Raw genomic sequence first — 18,440 nt, 5'->3', positions numbered from 1 at the left:
ATCCGCCCTTAATTAACTCCAACACCACTGAACTTTTTTCTTTACCTGAAATTGGTGGCGAGGTCTTAAAATTGTTCCTTCCATTTTCCTAAAACGCTGTTGTGATACCCTTTCAAGAAAGTCTACTATTTAACGCCCCCCTTTAAAAAGTAAACAATTTACAAACATTGTAACACAACATTAACTCAAAAAGGTCACTAGATCTACATTCAGGTCAAATTGAGGGCTTTCATCATCTTGCAACTAAAAGGACACAACTGTGTCGGTGGCCATTTTTAATTCTTCAAAAACATTACTCACTGTATAACAGTAGTAGATATCGAGAACTCACCTACAATGTTTCTTCACTAGCTCTGGTTGTCTGAAGACTTTCTATGCTATCTCATGACTTTGGTGCTAATTCTTGCAATGATCGCAAACTGCTAATTTCCATGGTTTTGATGGGGTTTATATCCACGTTTTCGGTTCTCTTTATGTTTTCTTTTAAATCGACACATGTTCGGTTAGGACGGTGGAATTCATCGCAGGCAAAGCGACAAGAAGCGTATGCATGGTTGTTGTCGAATGGTCCATCTTAAATTCCAATTGTTGTCATCAAACCACAAGCACACCTTTCGTGGTTTTTTGTGTTCTGAATAAGATTTCTTCAATGATACTCGACAATGTACTTCACATGAAAGGCAAGATTTCTGACAACATTCCGACGCTGCATTTCTCAGCTGTCACTCTTCCAACATGTGTATAACAGTGATCCTTTGTAACGGTAGTATGATCTAAAAATAGCTGACCAATCAAAGCGTAGAGATTCAGCCCTTTCTTTGCAACTGTTGGAATGTCTTTGCCGCCAAATCTGATATCGTCTGCTTTTGCTTAGAAGGCAGCACACGAAGTTTGAATAGCAAGTTTTTTCTTTGAGACCCTCGTGTTACATTTTTTAAACTCCCCTGCCAACTCCTTTTGTTTTTGGCATGATTAAGATAAAAGCTTCAAACATTCCCACCCAAATGAAAATTATGGATAGAAATTTAAGTTAAACATTTCTATCCATGCTTCCTAATTCCTAAGCCAAATTCCATAATAGACACTTACGCAGATAATGTCACTTTTTAAGCAAGAATAAACCGATTAATACGGTAGTTTGGCTGGTAGGCCTAACCTTTTGGCGAGTAAAACTGGGCCATATCTCATAGCGCTGCTTTAGCACATGAACTTGCCGAGACCAACAACATTATGCTTACAAGGAAAAGGTTAGACTTGTGGACAAGTCGTTAAATCGGCCCCACGCGCTGAGATAGTGCTCTCGCGAGATAACTGCACTCGCGCGAACTGCTGGCTCCGCGATTTCGACCGGAGTCGAAATCGGGGAGCCATCAGTTCAGAGCAGCGATCTCGCGAGAGCACTATCTCAGCGCGTGGGGCCAATTTAATGACTTGTCCACAAGTCTAGGAAAAGGTTAACAGCTAAAATACAATTTTACATGTAGCTTCTACAACTAGTACCCTGCTCATCTGGGCTAGGCAGAATTTGTAAGCAATATATTTTCAGCCTGAGCAGCTCTGTTGCTAGACTTGTGGACAAGTCGTTAAATCGGCCCCACGCGGTAAGATAGTCGAGTTGTAGAAATCGGGGAGCCAGCAGTTCGCGCGAGAGCAGTGATCTCGCGAGAGCACCGCTACAACTCGACTATCTTACCGCGTGGGGCCGATTTAACGACTTGTCCACAAGCCTACTCTGTTGCTTAATTGTATTTTGGCTGATAACCTTATTCTAGTAGGCATACCTTTGTTGTGCTTAGCAACTTATTATGATAACGCAGCTCTATGAAATTGTGCCGTGGTTTGTGATATCCAAACTTGTGTTTCAGCAAACCTTTTTGAAATGGATCCCTAACACAAAGAGCTAAATAAAAACACAAACGAAAGACCAAAATATCTGCAATTTTTATAATTTGTATTCAAATATTATTTTATTGAATACTTTTGTACAAAAAAATGACAGATGGATTAATAGTTCCGACTAATTTAGTGTTTAAATCAGTCGAATGGAAATGGGTTTACTATACAATATTACCTTAAAGCAATGCCATCTCAAAATGCAATTTTAATAAAACATGTCAACACCAGTAACATGCATTAATTATTGTTTCTAAAATTTCTTCACCCCACAGGCCTGCTGAAAGAATTAACAATTGCTTATTTTATACAATAAATAACGAGCAGAAAATATCTTTAGTAGTAAAAACTGATATTTGTTTGCATCTTACAACACGTTAAATAATATCTCATTAATTTAAGAGTATCCATTCTACAGTAGTTACTTACTCTAAGCCGATTCAAAGTACTGTTTGAAACTGGGAACAAAGTTTCTGGAATTTATTTTTTAATGATTTTTTTTTTAATATAGCGAATTTATAATCACCACACTGAATAAAAGCTTCGATAACAAACTCAAGCACAATTTCGCCAACAAAATGAAGTTTTGTTTTGAAATAACCTGAAATGTGTCTGACGGTGGTCCACATTCCCGCCATTTTTAACACACACTTGCAGCTTCGAAAAATATGCGTAAACACGCAACAAAATATTTTGCACACCCCACCACTAAACAGCAAATTACTTTACTCTGCAGGAAAATAATAGAAACGTTTACAGACTAAACTCCAAATATTAAATCTATGGTATATTTGAAAACAGATTCTACACAAACATTATTCCCGTTGGATTGCAACGAAAACAAATGCGGACTTTCCCTGTGTCGAGGTTTAGGGAAAAGCCCCTAAAAAACTTCCGTACATGCGTAAGGACGCCCTCTATAGTACAATTTATCAATTCGAAGCTGAGAACAACCAAACAGTTGCACACAACAATTCGCCTACAACTTGCATATAGGAATACAATTGCATATGAGTAATTAACAGGCACAACTTTATTCATTTACTTGCACCATAAGATTGTTTGTCCTTGGAATGCCGTTTCAATTAAAGGAATTCATTTACAACTCACTAAACATCATGGTGTGAGAAGAACCCACTTCCTAATTCAAAAACACTTTGCCCATATCTACATTTCAATCACACTAGAAGGAACACCACCGAATTTATGCCGTTGTGGAAGGAGATTCCGTCCCCATAAGGCGAAATGTACAAACTTCCTCTGATAGCGCCCTCTGTTGAATCATCCTCCTCCAGCCAATGTCATGGTGTCAGATTTTCCCTACGTCACTAGCATACAAAACACGACTTTTCTCCATTGAGCAACTCAACACTACCAATTAGCAAAACTAACCAACAAATCACCTGTAGGGGTAACTCAAACTTAAAAGCATACTGGTATTGCCTCAATATTCTAACCAGCGTCAGTAGTTTACCACAAACAAGAAACAAAAGACATTAGTGCCGATGACATGACGTCACAATTTGGTTGCCACTTTGCAAGAATGTGAACCATAGACCTTTCTATTGCAACGTCAAAGCCCATAAAGCTATGGGAAGCCATAAATGCAAATGACCCCTGGAAGAAGACCATCTCCTCCATGAATGACAAAACGCCCCACCAGTGACCAAAATGTTAACCCTTGGCAATACTAGTGGGTGCTATGGTTAACCCAAGCAACACGAGGGCTTGAACTAGGACTCTACTCCCTTGACTGGACTACAACTCGGATATAAATGTACATGCAATAACTATGGCACCATGTTTGTCTTTGAATCATAGCTTTCTGATAAAATACTATTAATCTTGTTTTTAACAAGGAGCCTCAAGGATGTGACATGTATTCAAAGAATAATGCAGTATATTAAAAAAAGTTTTGGTCAAAACAAATGTAAGTACTGTAAATATGGAGAAAACTGGCCAATATTTTGACCAAGGAACAAATATAAAAAAGCATCAACAGTTAAGAGACAAAATGACTATGGAAAAGTCACCTTGGTACAATTGAAGTACCTTTGAACCATAAATAATTTGAAACAGATGAGCGATGTATCTTAAAAAATACAAATGGAAATGCATATTATATGAAACAAACATATAGCTGAACATAATGGGACTCCTTGTAAAAGTAATACATTCTTGCTATGAACAAACAAGATTTATACTTACAACAAACAAGGCCCAATTCCACAGAGCTGGTTAAGCACAAGAAGTAGCTCAGCACAAAACAATTGTGTTTACCAGAATAAAGGTACCAGCTATAACACCATGTAACGTGTACCGTTTGCAACTGGTTTCCTGCTAATGTTTGCTAAGCAACTCTGTGAAAGTATAGGCCCAAGTTACAAGCCAAAATGCATACGATTACTAAAAATGTGGGACTGGATCCCTTAAATAAACTAAACATGTACCTTTTATTTAAAGTATTGTTTTACTCTTTAGATTTATGAAGTTAGGTCCTCATGCCACAAAATTTGTTTTATTGCCTTTGTTAAAATGTCATTACATTTTTAAATGACAGTTTCTTACTACATTTGTCTTTTTTGCTAATGCTACATTTTTACTGCCTTCCTACCAATAAAAATTCCATTGCTTTTGTAATATGAAACATCCATAGCTCACAAAAAAGTTTTTTTTTCACAAGTATAAAATAAAGTCTGTTTATTGATCGGCTATTCCATTTTTGTATCAAGGGGGTTCCAGTTTATAATTTGTTTTTACCCTGAACACCGATCTGATTAAGTGCTGTATACTCGAATCCAGTTTGATACACCCATTACCATTATACTACCCCCATCGAGGTACATTACTACCCTGATGGGGATCATTCTTCCCATTGGGGGTATCCCTAGACCCCATTTGGGGGAACAAGTGATGCTTCAAGTATCAACAACAACCAACCATTAACCAATTTTATATGAAAAGGTCATCCATCAAATATTTACTGACCTTTGAACTCATTTCACTTAATTTCAAGTAAGTACTGTTCTCCATAAACTGTCATTTTGATTTTTTTATATAAAACATTGATTCACTACTGATGTAGAAAGTGGGTTGCCTACAGCTGGCTGATCTAATCCATTCTGCACAAGGGGTGTTCCATCTGAGTAGAGTGAAAGGGTGTGCATTCACACATGTATTGGGACATCACTCCTCGCTGTCAGTAGACCCTTCTTCAACATAATCTCCTCGATGTCCAAATCCTCCTTTCGCTCCCTGTCAAGAAGAATGGAATATCCCGAATGGTTGTTTAGTATTGTACGACTGAGGTTAGACCATTTATTATGTGAGGGGAACATCAAGGGTGACGGGCACAAAAGTGTCAAGGGAGGGGGGGGGGGGGGTTTGCGGTGGCTAGATTTATGGGTTGCGTTGCTTAAATACCATACATGGGTTTACCAGAGTGCTACATTTACTTTGATAAGGGAAATGGGAATGCACAAAGCTACTTCAAGAACTTGTCCTCATCACCAAAATTCACCAAGAACACACTTTTAAAAATTGCCGGAAATTTTTAAATAATAAATCAGCAAAAATATTTCTCAGACACATAACCCAAAATGGTAAAAATTATCAGCAAAATTAATACACTGCACCTAACCTGGAATATTTGTCATACAAAATGTGAAATAAATGTGAAATAAAAGATACAATAATTTTTTTATAGATAGCTACAGTTGCCTTATTATTTAGGTTAGTTTGACATTAATAGCAGTTGTCTCATTTGTCTGATTTCATATTTTCGCAATCATGAATTCAACAAGTCATGCGCAAACAAATTCAATGTGTAGGGAAGATTAAACACAAGCAAGTTGCAACAGATTGTGTTCATTTGTCTAGAATCTATAAAAAAAAATACAAAACTATAATTGTTTTTATATCAAACTTGATTATCGATTTTGACAAATGTTTTTGATCAGACATACAATCTCATTTCTTTGAGAAAAGTGATTCCAAAAAAGGGAAAGATGGTGTGAAGATCACAATTTCTGACCAAGTGAGCGAGCCAACGTTAAGTTGCTTGTATTACTCTCAACAACATCATAGTGTATGATGTTGTGGCTATGGCCGTAGCAAATGGCTACAACAACAACACTCAAAGCATAGGGAGATGAAGTGTTATAGCCACATCTGTAAGCCATATATACAAGCCATAATCTGCAAGCCATAATCTGCAAGCCATATCTGCAAGCCATATCAGTAAGCCATATCTGCAAGCCATATAATCGGTCTGCCATAAGAAAAAGCATCTGATAAAGCATTAAAAACAAAAAATGCAAGTATAAAAGCCATGCAAGATGTTGAAACGGAACTGTCTGGGGGAAAAAATTGAAAATAAAACAAATTTAAATGACTACTGTTGCAGGGTTGCTATATAGACCCATGCAATGACATCACAAGCCAAAAGAGCAATGAGGTCAAAGGAAAACCTATCACTAGATGAGAGTTGTGCATGTTTTAGACTGGTTCCATGTCGTTGTATCCGCAAGGATTACGAAAGGCACTGGTCTTACAGACCTCAAGATTCCATTGGATGCAAAGATTTCAATGCGGAAACGTTCAGTGACATAAGCTTTCAATATCTGTGTTTTGACTGGTCCGAGGTGATGTAGTGTCGGCTTGCACTTTCGACCGTCTTCTTCTCCTCCTCGTCTTCTTCCTTTCAAGTGCTGCTTCAATAATTGAAGATGACCACACTGCGACCGGGTGCACGCGTGAAACCATGAGACCGTAAGCCAAATCAGGTGCAAAATATTCATGGTGCAAGTAAAAACTGGCCAGCAAGATTACTACCTGGGTGAAACCCTCAGTGCATTCTTGAATGCATCCAGAGAGGGTGAGAGAGCAGGGTCCATCTTCAAGCAGTTCCAGTCCCTAATTGTCCGGGGAAAGAACGCTGAGACATAAACCTGATTGCTGCAGTGTGGGATGTAGAAGCATCCAGTGTTCATGTGTATAATGTTGTGTACATCATGTAGTGTTGTTATATTCATTATGTAATACATGTATGTGTACATGTATTGACAGCGAATCTCCTTGTGAAATGAACGCGAGGTCAAAGGTACACCCGGTCAGGCTGGTATCTGGCATTATTCACAACCCTTTAAGTGTGACGTCAGACGTTCAGGCTATGTTTGTGAGGGTTTCAATTGTTTAACCTCAACCAGGGCAAGGTCTAAACCTAAAACCCTCTTCGAAGAACCCATGGCAGGGCAGACCATGGAGGAATAAATTAGATTCCTCCATGGGCAGACGAATGTAAACCTGGATCTTGTATTTGAAGTTTCACTCCATATTCTGCAAAGAAGTCTTCGCCATATCAAGACAGAAGCTGTGGGGAGTTCTAAATAGAGACACAAATGTTTACCATCAAAGAATGATTACATGCAAAGAAGACGAGTTCTGTAACTAATGAGGCAAACGACTCATGCATCAAAGTAAATGTAATCCTGTCTTAGATGCCATGCTAATGCTCCATCCAACTTTCCTGGTAACGTGTAGTTCATGCCAAGTACAATGCCGACAGTGACATGCAGGTCGGGTTGATGTTTGGGAAGGATAAAAGGTACATCATTGTCTTAATTTGTTTCTTGGCGAGAAACCGACTTATATCGTAAAACTCAAATTTTGAAAATGTCATCAGAATAGGCTCACCCATATTTAGTTTGGGGAAAAAATGCTTCGAGGTTCAAAAGTTTTTGTTTTACACCTTTAGAGGCTAAAGCCCGGTTCATACTTCCTGCGGATTTTGACCCCAACTCTTGCGAAAACAGCCATGTGACATCAACATTTGTATCACATTCGAAGTAAAGTATGAACCGGGCTTTACAGGGTAAAATTTGTAGTTGATTGGTTACAAAATTTCAAGATAATCAGATACAAGACAATGTCTTTGTTTTTCGGCTCTCAGAACAACTTGCTTTTGTTTTGACTTCTTCACATGACACAATACCAATGCTGCACCACTTTTTTAAATGGAAAGGCAAAATGCAAACCAAAAGGAGGAGGGAGGAAAATCAAAATAAAATGTGGGTCATAACCAGATTCATGGTTAGGATGCTGATATATATTAAGACGGATGAACCCTGTACCTCTACAGTTAATGATGTTAAGATGGAAGAGGGAAAACGTTCTTGAGACGCCTTCAAACAAGCTAAAGCCTCTTCGGTGCTGGGAAGACAGTAGGGGAAAAAATAAGACGGGTTATGACAATTGTTTTTTCTTACTTTAGGGAGAGCCTGGAGTCTGGAGACCTTGGAAGCCAAGGCTTCTGTTGCCCTGATTTCGCCCTCATTGCTTGTTAGTTTTTGTTCATAAATTAGGGTTCTCCCCTAACACAAGCTAGGACATCAGGTCACTATACGCAAATCGATGCGCAATCGATGCGCAAAAAGTTGCATCCCCTTAACTTATGAACTTAATGAACAGGGGGGATTGTTGAATGATGGTTGATGGTTGAATGTTGGTTTTCTGTTTTTATTTTATTTTATTTTAAGAAAGATAAATTATTGTCATAAAAGTTTAAGTGATGTCATCGTCAATGTGTGCAAGTAAGTCTGAGGAGTCATTATAACAATGAAGCTGAAAACAAAATCTAAAATTTACTGACAAGAATAGAAAATATAAATTAAGTTGTTAGTCAATTCAAATAAATGGCATGGCACACTTTTGGAAGTAATGTTTTTTTAAACATTTGAAAGAAAAGTATCCTTTAAATCATCAGATGAGTGCACAGTTCGGCAGATAGGTGTTGGGATTGTGTATTTGATGATGCAAACATTGAATTTGGCACACAGTCAGAGTATGTCATGAGAATTTGATTTGATCTTTTGAAAAAGTAAGGGTAAAATAACAAGCACTGGCAGCCATTTTGAAAATGTGCTTGCTGTTCTACCTGTATTTTTCCAAAAGAACCAATCTGAATCTGCAATGACCTTATAGGCACAATTCCACCAAATATTCCCCCTACCTGCCCAACTAGTATTGTAGTTTCTTTTCAAACAGTTAACGCAAAACTTGATGCAACATTTTGATTATTTCCTTTTTCTGAGACAGCATTTATAAACATTTCCCACTTACTTAACTGATGTACAATTACATCGATACAAGCCAAAAGAGTACCATTGCCCTAAAAAGTTGTTAAAGCTACTTGCCTTTCAAAAATTTACACTGTTAAAAAATCACATTCAAAAGTTTATCACAATATTCCTACAAAAGCTCTGCAATTACTTTTTTTGCTTTTAAGAAAATTGTTAAGCAATTTTGCTGCGGTAAAGAATGCTTCACACACTACTAAGCTGCAAAAACACATGAAATCTCAGAGCGTTTAACCCATTTGAGACCACTAATTTCTTCATAGCTATCACCATACGCCCAGACATTGATGATTGTGCTGATTTTTTGCACCGTTAAGCCTGGTTCATACTACCTGCGAATGCGAATGTTGACGTCACAAATTCGCAACGAAAGATTCGCAGCAGTTGAACTCCGCTCAACTCACTTGCGAATATCGCTGCAAAAGGAGGGTTGTGACGTCAAATTCACGTCAAATTCGCTTCGCACTCGCATTCGCAGGAAGTATGAACCGTGCTTTCCCAGGTAAATGTCAGGTTTTGTTTCGGAGTTGTTAACTCTATGTTTACATCGGAAACAATTGAAAATGTCAATTCAGTCTCAAACCTTTTCCTTGACCCCATTGTTTGAGCAAAGGCTGGTTAAATATTGGGCCGTTTGCAACACTCTGGGCATTTTTGGTACAGCCAGTTTGGTCTCTACAGGGTTAATCTAAGTATATATCTACAAAAAACTACAAAGTCACACTGCAGCGATAACGAAAACGATAACGATCACGACGCAAAGAGAAGGCATTCTATTGGTTGAAATGCTCAACGCAGAATATGCCCACGCTCATTCAACCAATCGAGTGCGTGCATTGTTAACATTCTCTATTGTCATTCTCGTTATCGAGGCCTGTGTGACCGGGTCTTAAAAGGTATTGTGATGAGAGAAAGGACAGAGATATCAACGCAAGAAGAGACTTACTTGAGGCGTTCCTCTTCAAGAAGTGCCACCAGGGCGTCCCTCTGCTCAACGACTTCCAACATCTCCTCAAGTAGAAGCTTCTCTACCTCACGATCCGATTCTTTCTTCTTTGTTTCTGTAATCAAGAGAACAACAGATTTGTTTAAAGTGCATACTTCGTTCAAGCCCCTCATTAAATCATGGACATGCTGCTGCAAGTTGGTGCTGAACGGAGACACCTTCGGTCTACTACCTCGTGTTCACCATACTTTGTTGCGCCAAGAACAAGCCACATCACTTTTGCCGATAGAGCCGATGGACCCAAACTCTGGAATTAACTTCCAAATCACATCAGGGACACAACATCACTCAACACATTCAAGGCACTTGTTTCAGGAGGCATACCATCAATGACTTAATTATTTCTTCTGCGCCTCAGCACCTTCAAACCAATCTTTGATTTAGTCAAAAATTTTTGGAGGTAAGCTGTTTTGACATAAAAACTGGACAAAGTGTAAAAAGAGGCCAAGCTAAGACATCCATACATAGTATGCCTTTGAAACTTTGAAATTGAAAAAACACTCTTAATTTACCCAGAAATGATTTTATATACAAACAAATTTTTTGAGTTACACTGTTTTGCCATGGAAGGGTCGAGTAGATAGGACGTAATTCTTACCGTCAATAGCCATCCGCTGTCTTAGTTCTTGCTCCAGTTGGCAATGTCTGTCCTCCAGTTCAAGCTCACGTGCCCTAAAAGAAAAATCCAAACAAAAACCTTAGCTAGGTCCGTCTTGGCAGAGACAACATCAAAATAAATAAAAAAATTCACTCTCCCTCTCGTTCTCTTCCACTCAGTTAGCTTTAAAAAAAAATTGTAGCAGAACCCGATAGAGTTAAAGAGAAAAACAAAAAAGAAACAAAGCTTGGTGGGGACCAATGCATGACAAAAAACACCTGTTTGCCAAGCATTGTGTGAAACACACGTGCTGGTGTTGAGGGTGGTAGTATCAAGGGTGGGTTACAAATGTATGTCAAGATAAAAATTTTGGAGGTGTGTCGGGGACAAACACTAGTTAATTGATTGGACTTACTGGACCATGAGTTCAGACTCGTATCGGACGAGAGCGTTCTTTTCGTTGACCAAGTTGAACCACTGTTGCATTAGGGTGCTTTCATCAGCGCCACCGGATGCTGTAGAGACTAAATAATCATTAGAATAAAATTTCATTATTTGTAATTATTCTGGGATTTTCGGTAACATAACACATGGTTTGCTGCCAGAGGCTGAAATAACTTTGTCTTATAATAGAATAATAGCTTTTAACAAACGAAAAAGAGTAATTTACAAAAAACAATAAGATTGTTAAGTCACATGCAAAATAGATGTTAATTTTGTATCGCGGATAAAGAATGCTATTTGGGTTTTACAATCCAATGTGTATGCTCAGCACTTTCCCAGGTTCTGTGACAAAAAAACCAGGTGGGATTCGAACCCAGGACCTTTGCATTCCTAGAATGGATGTCTTACCACTAGACCACCAGCTAGTCAATGTTTAGAAGCCGGTACAAAAAAAAATAAGAAGAAAAAAAACCCTGAAATATCTTAAAGTGCTTCTTTATGTTTCTTGTCTGCAATGGCTAGTAACAGCTCGAATCCTATATTCAGCAGCGGATAACAGAAAAAACACCAAGAAAGCAAAATCTTGAACTATCTCAAAGTGCTTCTTTACGTTTCTTGTCTGCATCATCGCCGCCTTCCCCTCGTAACGCTTTCTCGACGTAAACTCCACGATTCTCCAGTTCCCTCTGCTTGACCTCCACCTCTTGAAGATGGCGTTGAATCTCTTGGGCCATGCGGTGGCGCTTCAGCTGTTGCTGATGGTGTTGACGTCTCGCCTCGCGTTGAACTCGTCGTGTCAGTTTCTCATTCAACTCTTCCTCCTCTATCTTCCTTCTCTCCTGTCATCAAAAATAAATCGTCAAAAAATGATGAAGGAAGATTCTTGCTTTTGAGACAATTTGTTGAAGTGGTTAGCCATTTTGAAATAAGTTACTTTACAAATATATTAATTAACAATATTTTCAAATGGTTACTACTGAACAATACACTGTTAACAAAATACATAGGTGACCACAGTTAAGGCATTTACTTTGAACAAGTTAAACAAAAAATATAACATTTACAGCACTTGTAAATACACAGAAATTATTTCACAAATTATGTTATGGCGAAAACCTGATTGAACTTGAATTTGACACATTCCTGATAGTTTTGTTTAAGCTTCCCTCGAGCTAAAATGCACAACGAGCTAAAATTTAGTTAGTTTTCATCTGGAGATGTTTATCAAAGGGAGTGGGCAGGAGGGGAGGGGGCTGGATGGGAGGAGGCTGGGGGTAGGGAGCTGGAGGGTAGGGGCTGGAGGGGAGGGGAGGGGGCAGGAGGCTGGAGGGTAGGTAGCTGGAGGGTAGGGGGCTTGGGTGAGTGGGCTGGAAGGGAGGGGAGGGGGCAGGAGGGTAGGGGGCTGGAGGGTAGGGGGCTGGAGGATAGGGAGCTGGAGGGTAGGGGGCTGGAGGGGAGGGGCTTGAGGGAATGGAGCTGGAGGGGAGTGGCCTGGAGGGGAGTGGGCTGGAGGGGGGGGGGCTGAAGGCCACTGAAGGCCAGGGAGGGGCAATCGATTCTTCAAACTATGTTCTAACTCCACACCAGGTGAGGGTTTCAGGATGTTAGTGATAACATTGACACAAACATTCTATTCTTGGGTACCGGTAGTTGTTTTAAAGGTCACAAATGTATTGTTTAGGTAAATAAGACATGTTGGGTAGTGTTTTTTAAGGTAAACATAGAGTTGTTAAGGTAACAAGGTGGTAGTACAACAGTGACTAAACACTACCTTTACATATTAAGTTGGAACAAGTGCATTGTGGGATTGGGGAGTGGGGCACTCAGGAGGCTTATGAGACACATGGTTCAAGTTCAATATTAACTGGTGCTCATCCTTATATGAACCATTTGTCAACAAGAAGTCGATCTTGCCTGGTACCCAACTTATGATTTTGTGCCATAGAGTTATATATAAGAACTAGAGGGCGCACTGTCCTATATACGCGACCCGGCATGCGCACAGGCGACCATTTTCTAAGTTGACAAAACAGGCATCGCACAGCGTGTGTTTGTGCGTCTAAAGTTGATAAAACAGCATCACGTCAGCGTTCAATAAACACAAATTCCAACATGTACTTCATATTCAACGCGCGTGCAGAATGGCGCGCGTGTCTCCTTGCGATCCCGTCGCGCTTGTGCAAGAAGCATCACCAGTGCGCCCTCTAGTTCTTATATATAACTCTATGTTTTGCGCATGAGTAACAAATGGTCCTCATGCGAATTTGGCCCACGTGTCTCATAAACCCTATGAGAACCCCATTAGAAAACTGGACAGTGGCATCGTTCATCTGGCTGGCAGTATGATTATGTTTTCGTTCTCATCGCTCAAGGGCTCCAAGAATGTATTTGTTTTTTTGCCAATGTGTATTAAGCCTTGATGCATACTCAGCACTTTCCACAATTCTTTGAACAAATTCCACCAGCATTTCACTCAGGTGGGAGTGACATGCCTGTGGATTTTTTCACAGAACTCAGGTAAACTGATGGATTTTTTCACAGAACTCAGGTAAAATGATGGATTTTTTCACTGGACTTGGGAAAGTTCTGACAATACAGTACTCAATACAAAATAATGCAAGAGCAAAACCCAAATAATATTCCCAAGTATGTTTGAGTACCCACAACACTTCTATGGTCTATCCTGGCATGTCAAACTTACAAACTGGGTAATCTGTAGAACTTACATGTATTTACATGTATGTGCTCTCTTAACATCAACAACAAGCACATTTAAAACATACATTTCACAACAATGTTGCATGTCCTGCAGCCGATTTCACGAAACACTACGATTAATCCTAACTCGAGTTAGGACGAGTAACCCGTCCTAACTTAGGATGGGTTCAATGCGTCCTGCAAATTCGGATACGGAACTGAACCCGTCCCAAGTCCTAAGATTAATCCTTAAGTTAGGAAAAGTTTGGTGAAAACGACGGCTGTATCACCAGGCAAGGGTGTGTTTCTAGTGCAAGGTTGGGTGTTTGCTTTTACAGTGCTCTGCTATGCAACTTACATCAATATATTTGTGAAGGGGATATAACACATGCTGGTAACATACTTAAAGGAACACGTTGCCTTAGAATATAATGATCCACACAAGTATCACTCGAAAATTGCGTGGTTTTCCTTTTACCTCGTTGACAAACACGGTCGGCCATTTATGGGAGTCAAATTTTTGACTCCCATAAATGGCCGACCGTGTTAGTTCGCAAAGTAAAAAGAAAACCACGCACTTTCGAGGTTAATGTGTGCGGATCATTGTATTCTACTTTTAAAACACCTTTCTAACCATATGCATTTTATAACAAACGGTTACAAATGCTTTTTAAAGACCAACTCGACCGATCCAAGGCAACGTGTTCCTTTAAGGTGGAACACTGTGTACACTATGTACAGACAACTATGCAAGTCACTGGGGTTGGGGTGGGGTGGGGGTTAAGCAGAGGAGTTGGGGGGGGTGTTGGAAGCTGGATGGGTGGTGGTGTGAATTTGTAGCTGCATATATTTGGGACAGCACTTAGCTGTGGAGGGAAGATTTCAAAATTGGTTCGGACCCAATTAACAACGATTTGCTTTTTTGCAGAGTGAGGAAAGTTTGGGGCAATTTTACTCAGAGACTGCCTACCACAGCTTGTTTCCTCTTTTTATCTTCAAGTAACTGACTGATTTTATAAATGATTTTTTGTACAGTAATGTTAGCATGTCTCCTTGAGCATGATGTTTTGTGTCACTGAATCAAGTTTGGAGACTCTTTGAAACAAGATCAACATGTCAAGATTGGAGTTATTGTCGTCTTGAAAGTATTATCCAAATCTTATCCTGCTTTTATTTTACCAAGTACAATCTATTTGTAGCTCTTAACTTGAATAATTATTCAATTAAAGGTAATGGGGGGGGGGGGTCTATAGATGAGGGAGATAGGTGGAGGAAGCAATGGGTTCAGGCAAAAGAAAATGGGTATTACATGTAAGGAAAATGAATGGGTTCAGTGGGAAAGGATGGGTTTTGGGGTCAAAGAATGGGTGTTGGGGGAGAATGGTTGAGGCAAATGGGATGGGTTTTTGGGGGAAACAGGAATGGGGTCAGGCGAAAGAAATGGGTATGGGGAAATATGAACGGGTTTAGGGTAAAAGGAATGAATTGAGGCAAAAGGACTGGGGTAAAAGGAATGGGGTATAGGCAACATCAATGGGTTGGGAAATGGGATGGATTGGGGTGTAGGTAATAAGGAGAGGGAAGAATTGGTGGGGAGGGGGGGGTAGGGAATGACACAGAAGGAAGGGAAGGCAGGATTATTGCGTGACTAGTTCACCATTTGTGAATTTTAATTGGTGCAGAGGTTTAAACATTTTTATTAGCATTTTCAGTGCAATACAATTTTATAGTGTAAGCGTTACAAGGATGTCCTAGGGCTTAGGGGTGGGGCTTATACGTACCTACAGAAGGTTGTCAATCAACTCACATGCATAATTCATGAGTTCTAACATATTCAAATGAGGCTACTGTCTTGGTTCTACATTAACTACAGCAGTCTACGCTACATTTCCTATTACATTATGAGTAGAAATATATGGGCGAGGCATAAGATCTAATGAGGGATGATTAACATACTCATGCATTATTCATGAATAACACATTGACTGACACATCTACATGAATATCCCTGATGGTGACTAGCGATGTGAATCCACTGGAAGGCTCGGGATTTGAAACACAGCAATCAAGAATGGCTCGAAATTAACCCATAATAAACAATTCACTTAAAAAATGTACTTAGAATAAAGTTTATAAAAGCGAAGTAAATTTTTAAAATGTTTTTAACAAAATGTTGCTAATTAGATTTCTTCAAAATCAAACAATGGTAAAATACGGGTTACAATCTAGTAATTCAAAGATAATTTGGTGTTCATCTCAATTACTCAATTAAGTGCTTATCAAATTTTAGTTGATAGGTGTAAATATTAAGTGTTAAGTGTTCCTGTTACTTTGGTTAATTCTCATCATTTTGCACGGATTGCCAATATAGGGGTTAAAGTAAACGGGATCGCAGTTGAGCATTAAAAAGCAGAATTTATTTTAGAAGCTGTTAAAATTGAAACAGGATGACACAAGTTATTTCTCGGTTACATGAAGTTCGCATGATTGTTACAAAGGTCTGATACTTCATGGGCACGTCAGTCTTCCTTAGTCAAGGGGCACCTCTGAGGGAGAGGGGCACGAAGGCAATGACCAAGGCATGAAGGGCAACTGCCTCTATGAAGTATCCGGTAAGGTTATGGGTTAACTCCTAACCTACATTAACACACTACTATTTCTAGAACACACACAACCAGTGACGACTTTTGAATATACATAAAACAAATACCTCTACTTTGGGGGACTTCTTTGTAATAACCTGTGAATATAAGCGGATGGATAGAGTAAAAGGGTTAGCACGTTAGCGTATTATGCAAATTAGCTGGCAGTTTCTACAGTACCCATGGCGCGGTGCAGAATGGCTGTATGATAAATGTACCTGATCTACTTTGGGGGACCTCTTTACTATGACCTGAAAGGAAGTGGATAGATGGGGGTTATATCGCATTAGCATATTCAGATGAGCTGCTGTTTCCATAGCAACCAAGAGGGTAAGAACGCATCAATGAGGTGATTGGCAGTCTTTTGGGGTTCAATTGCTTTGGTAGCATATTTGTTCAGGAACGTTTGCTACACCAAAATATATAAGAAGCTAAATTTTTAGCTACATACGATACATTTTACTTCCATTATTTAAGATTCAAGTGAATCCAATTTTGGAATTTATACAACATTTAAAAGCGCTCTCTTCTTTTTAAAAATGCAACTTTTTGCGAAAGATTTTCAGAAGTTCAGCAGAATTGGCACAATAATTGAATGATTCGAGGCAAGCACCCTGAACGTGACTCAAACCTCATTGATGTTATCTTTCTACATAATAAAATCAACTGCGACTGCAACCAAAAGATGCAAAAAATAAACACAACTCGTTATCACAACAGCAACTGAAAACCAAAGCATAAAAGTTCACTACCTTCCTGATGACAACCTAAGTTAGAAAAAATTGCAAAAATAAAAAAAAGCTGAAACCAGACTAAATCCACTCCAGCAACACCGTTCCTTTCTTCACATTCTTAACACGTTGCCTTGGATCGGTCGAGTTGGTCTTTGAAAAGCGTTTTGTGATCGTTTGTTATCAAATGCATCTGGTTAGAAAGATGTTTTAAAAGTATAATACAATGATGTACTTAAAATATGCATTGAAATTGCACGGTTTTCTTTTTACCTCGTCCACTAACACGGTCGGCATTTATGGGAGTCAAATTTTTTGACTCCCATTAATGGCTGACCGTGTAAGTTCGCTACCTAAAATGAAAACCGTGCAATTTTGAGTGATACTCGTGTCGAACATTATATTCTACTTTTAAAACATCTTTCTAACCATATGCATTTCATAATAAACGAGTTCAAACGCTTTTTATAGACCAACTCGTCCGATCCAAGGCAACGTGTTCCTTTAAGTCAGTAAGATAAACAAATTCTTTCTGGCTTTATAGTAGATATAAATTGCTGTTTCAATGCAACCTTTTCCCAAAAGAATTGCAACACATTTTATTTGAGAATTTGTCTTGAATTGCAGATAGGAAATCTCACTACGGTCAACGCTGACGTCTTTTGAAGATTCATGGCAAGATGCTCCATGTGGCTGCTTTGGAAAGTTTTAAATTGAAGAGAAAACAACTCTCCAATAGAACAGAAAGGCAGGAAATAACTTAGCATTTCTTTCTCATGCACATACACATACCTGCTTAAACTGCATCACATAATGAAGAAATTCCAATGATACGTGTGTGCACAGCAAAATGGGTTAAACACAAAACAATATTTCACAAACTACTTCAATGACAAGTGCGTGTCGAGGCATTTTAAACAGGATTTGCAGTATTTTTTAAATAAAAATACAGTAAATAGAAATGAAAAAAAAAAAAACATTTTTGATTCTGTTTTGACAAAGCTTTTGGAAATTTTAAATTGACACAATACTTTTTTGATGCGAGACTCAAAACAATGTGCACAATGAATTGAAAGTGGGGAATAAAAATGACCAGCAAAGATTGAAAAACTTTGTCAATTGCAACACTTCAAACTTAGAAATCGCGTTTGTTAAATTAAAAAAAATATTCTCTCACAAAACAACAATTAACTAAAATGTAAAGGAATAACTTATTTGAACAGAAAGGGCTTTACTTTTGATTCTCTTTAAATTTTGTCTATATTAGGTGACAGTTTCCCACTTGTTTTTAAA

General features: G+C 38.8%; 2 protein-coding genes across 4 annotated transcripts in view; both read right to left on the bottom strand.

Annotated features, from left to right (window-relative positions):
* LOC139940068 (achaete-scute homolog 1-like) overlaps window positions 1–514 on the bottom strand; it is a 42,242-nt gene extending 41,728 nt beyond the window's left edge. Inside the window, exon 1 of the mRNA XM_071936301.1 lies at window positions 332–514. The gene's annotated coding sequence lies outside the window, so the exon portion shown is untranslated. The remainder of the gene's footprint in view (window positions 1–331) is intronic.
* Window positions 515–1,986: 1,472 nt separating this feature from the next.
* The window catches only part of LOC139939360 (uncharacterized), a 64,307-nt gene continuing 47,853 nt past the window's right edge, over window positions 1,987–18,440 (bottom strand). The window contains exons 21-26 of one of the 3 annotated variants that reach the window (XM_071935171.1): window positions 16,635–16,667; window positions 11,688–11,916; window positions 11,049–11,157; window positions 10,634–10,707; window positions 9,976–10,090; window positions 1,987–5,148 (exon numbers count right to left, since the gene is read on the bottom strand). In XM_071935171.1, coding sequence (XP_071791272.1) covers window positions 5,061–5,148; window positions 9,976–10,090; window positions 10,634–10,707; window positions 11,049–11,157; window positions 11,688–11,916; window positions 16,635–16,667 — 648 coding nt within the window. In that variant the 3' untranslated portion in view covers window positions 1,987–5,060. Of the gene's footprint in view, window positions 5,149–9,975; window positions 10,091–10,633; window positions 10,708–11,048; window positions 11,158–11,687; window positions 11,917–16,484; window positions 16,515–16,634; window positions 16,668–18,440 lie in introns of all 3 variants that reach the window. The other 2 variants (XM_071935172.1, XM_071935173.1) reach the window with 2 other exon arrangements.

The sequence above is a fragment of the Asterias amurensis genome, chromosome 7 (genome assembly GCF_032118995.1).
Source record: "Asterias amurensis chromosome 7, ASM3211899v1".
Taxonomy (NCBI): Eukaryota; Metazoa; Echinodermata; class Asteroidea; order Forcipulatida; family Asteriidae; genus Asterias; species Asterias amurensis.
The sequence above is the reverse complement of the archived record's forward strand: the minus strand, read 5'-3'. Positions and strand labels throughout refer to the sequence as shown.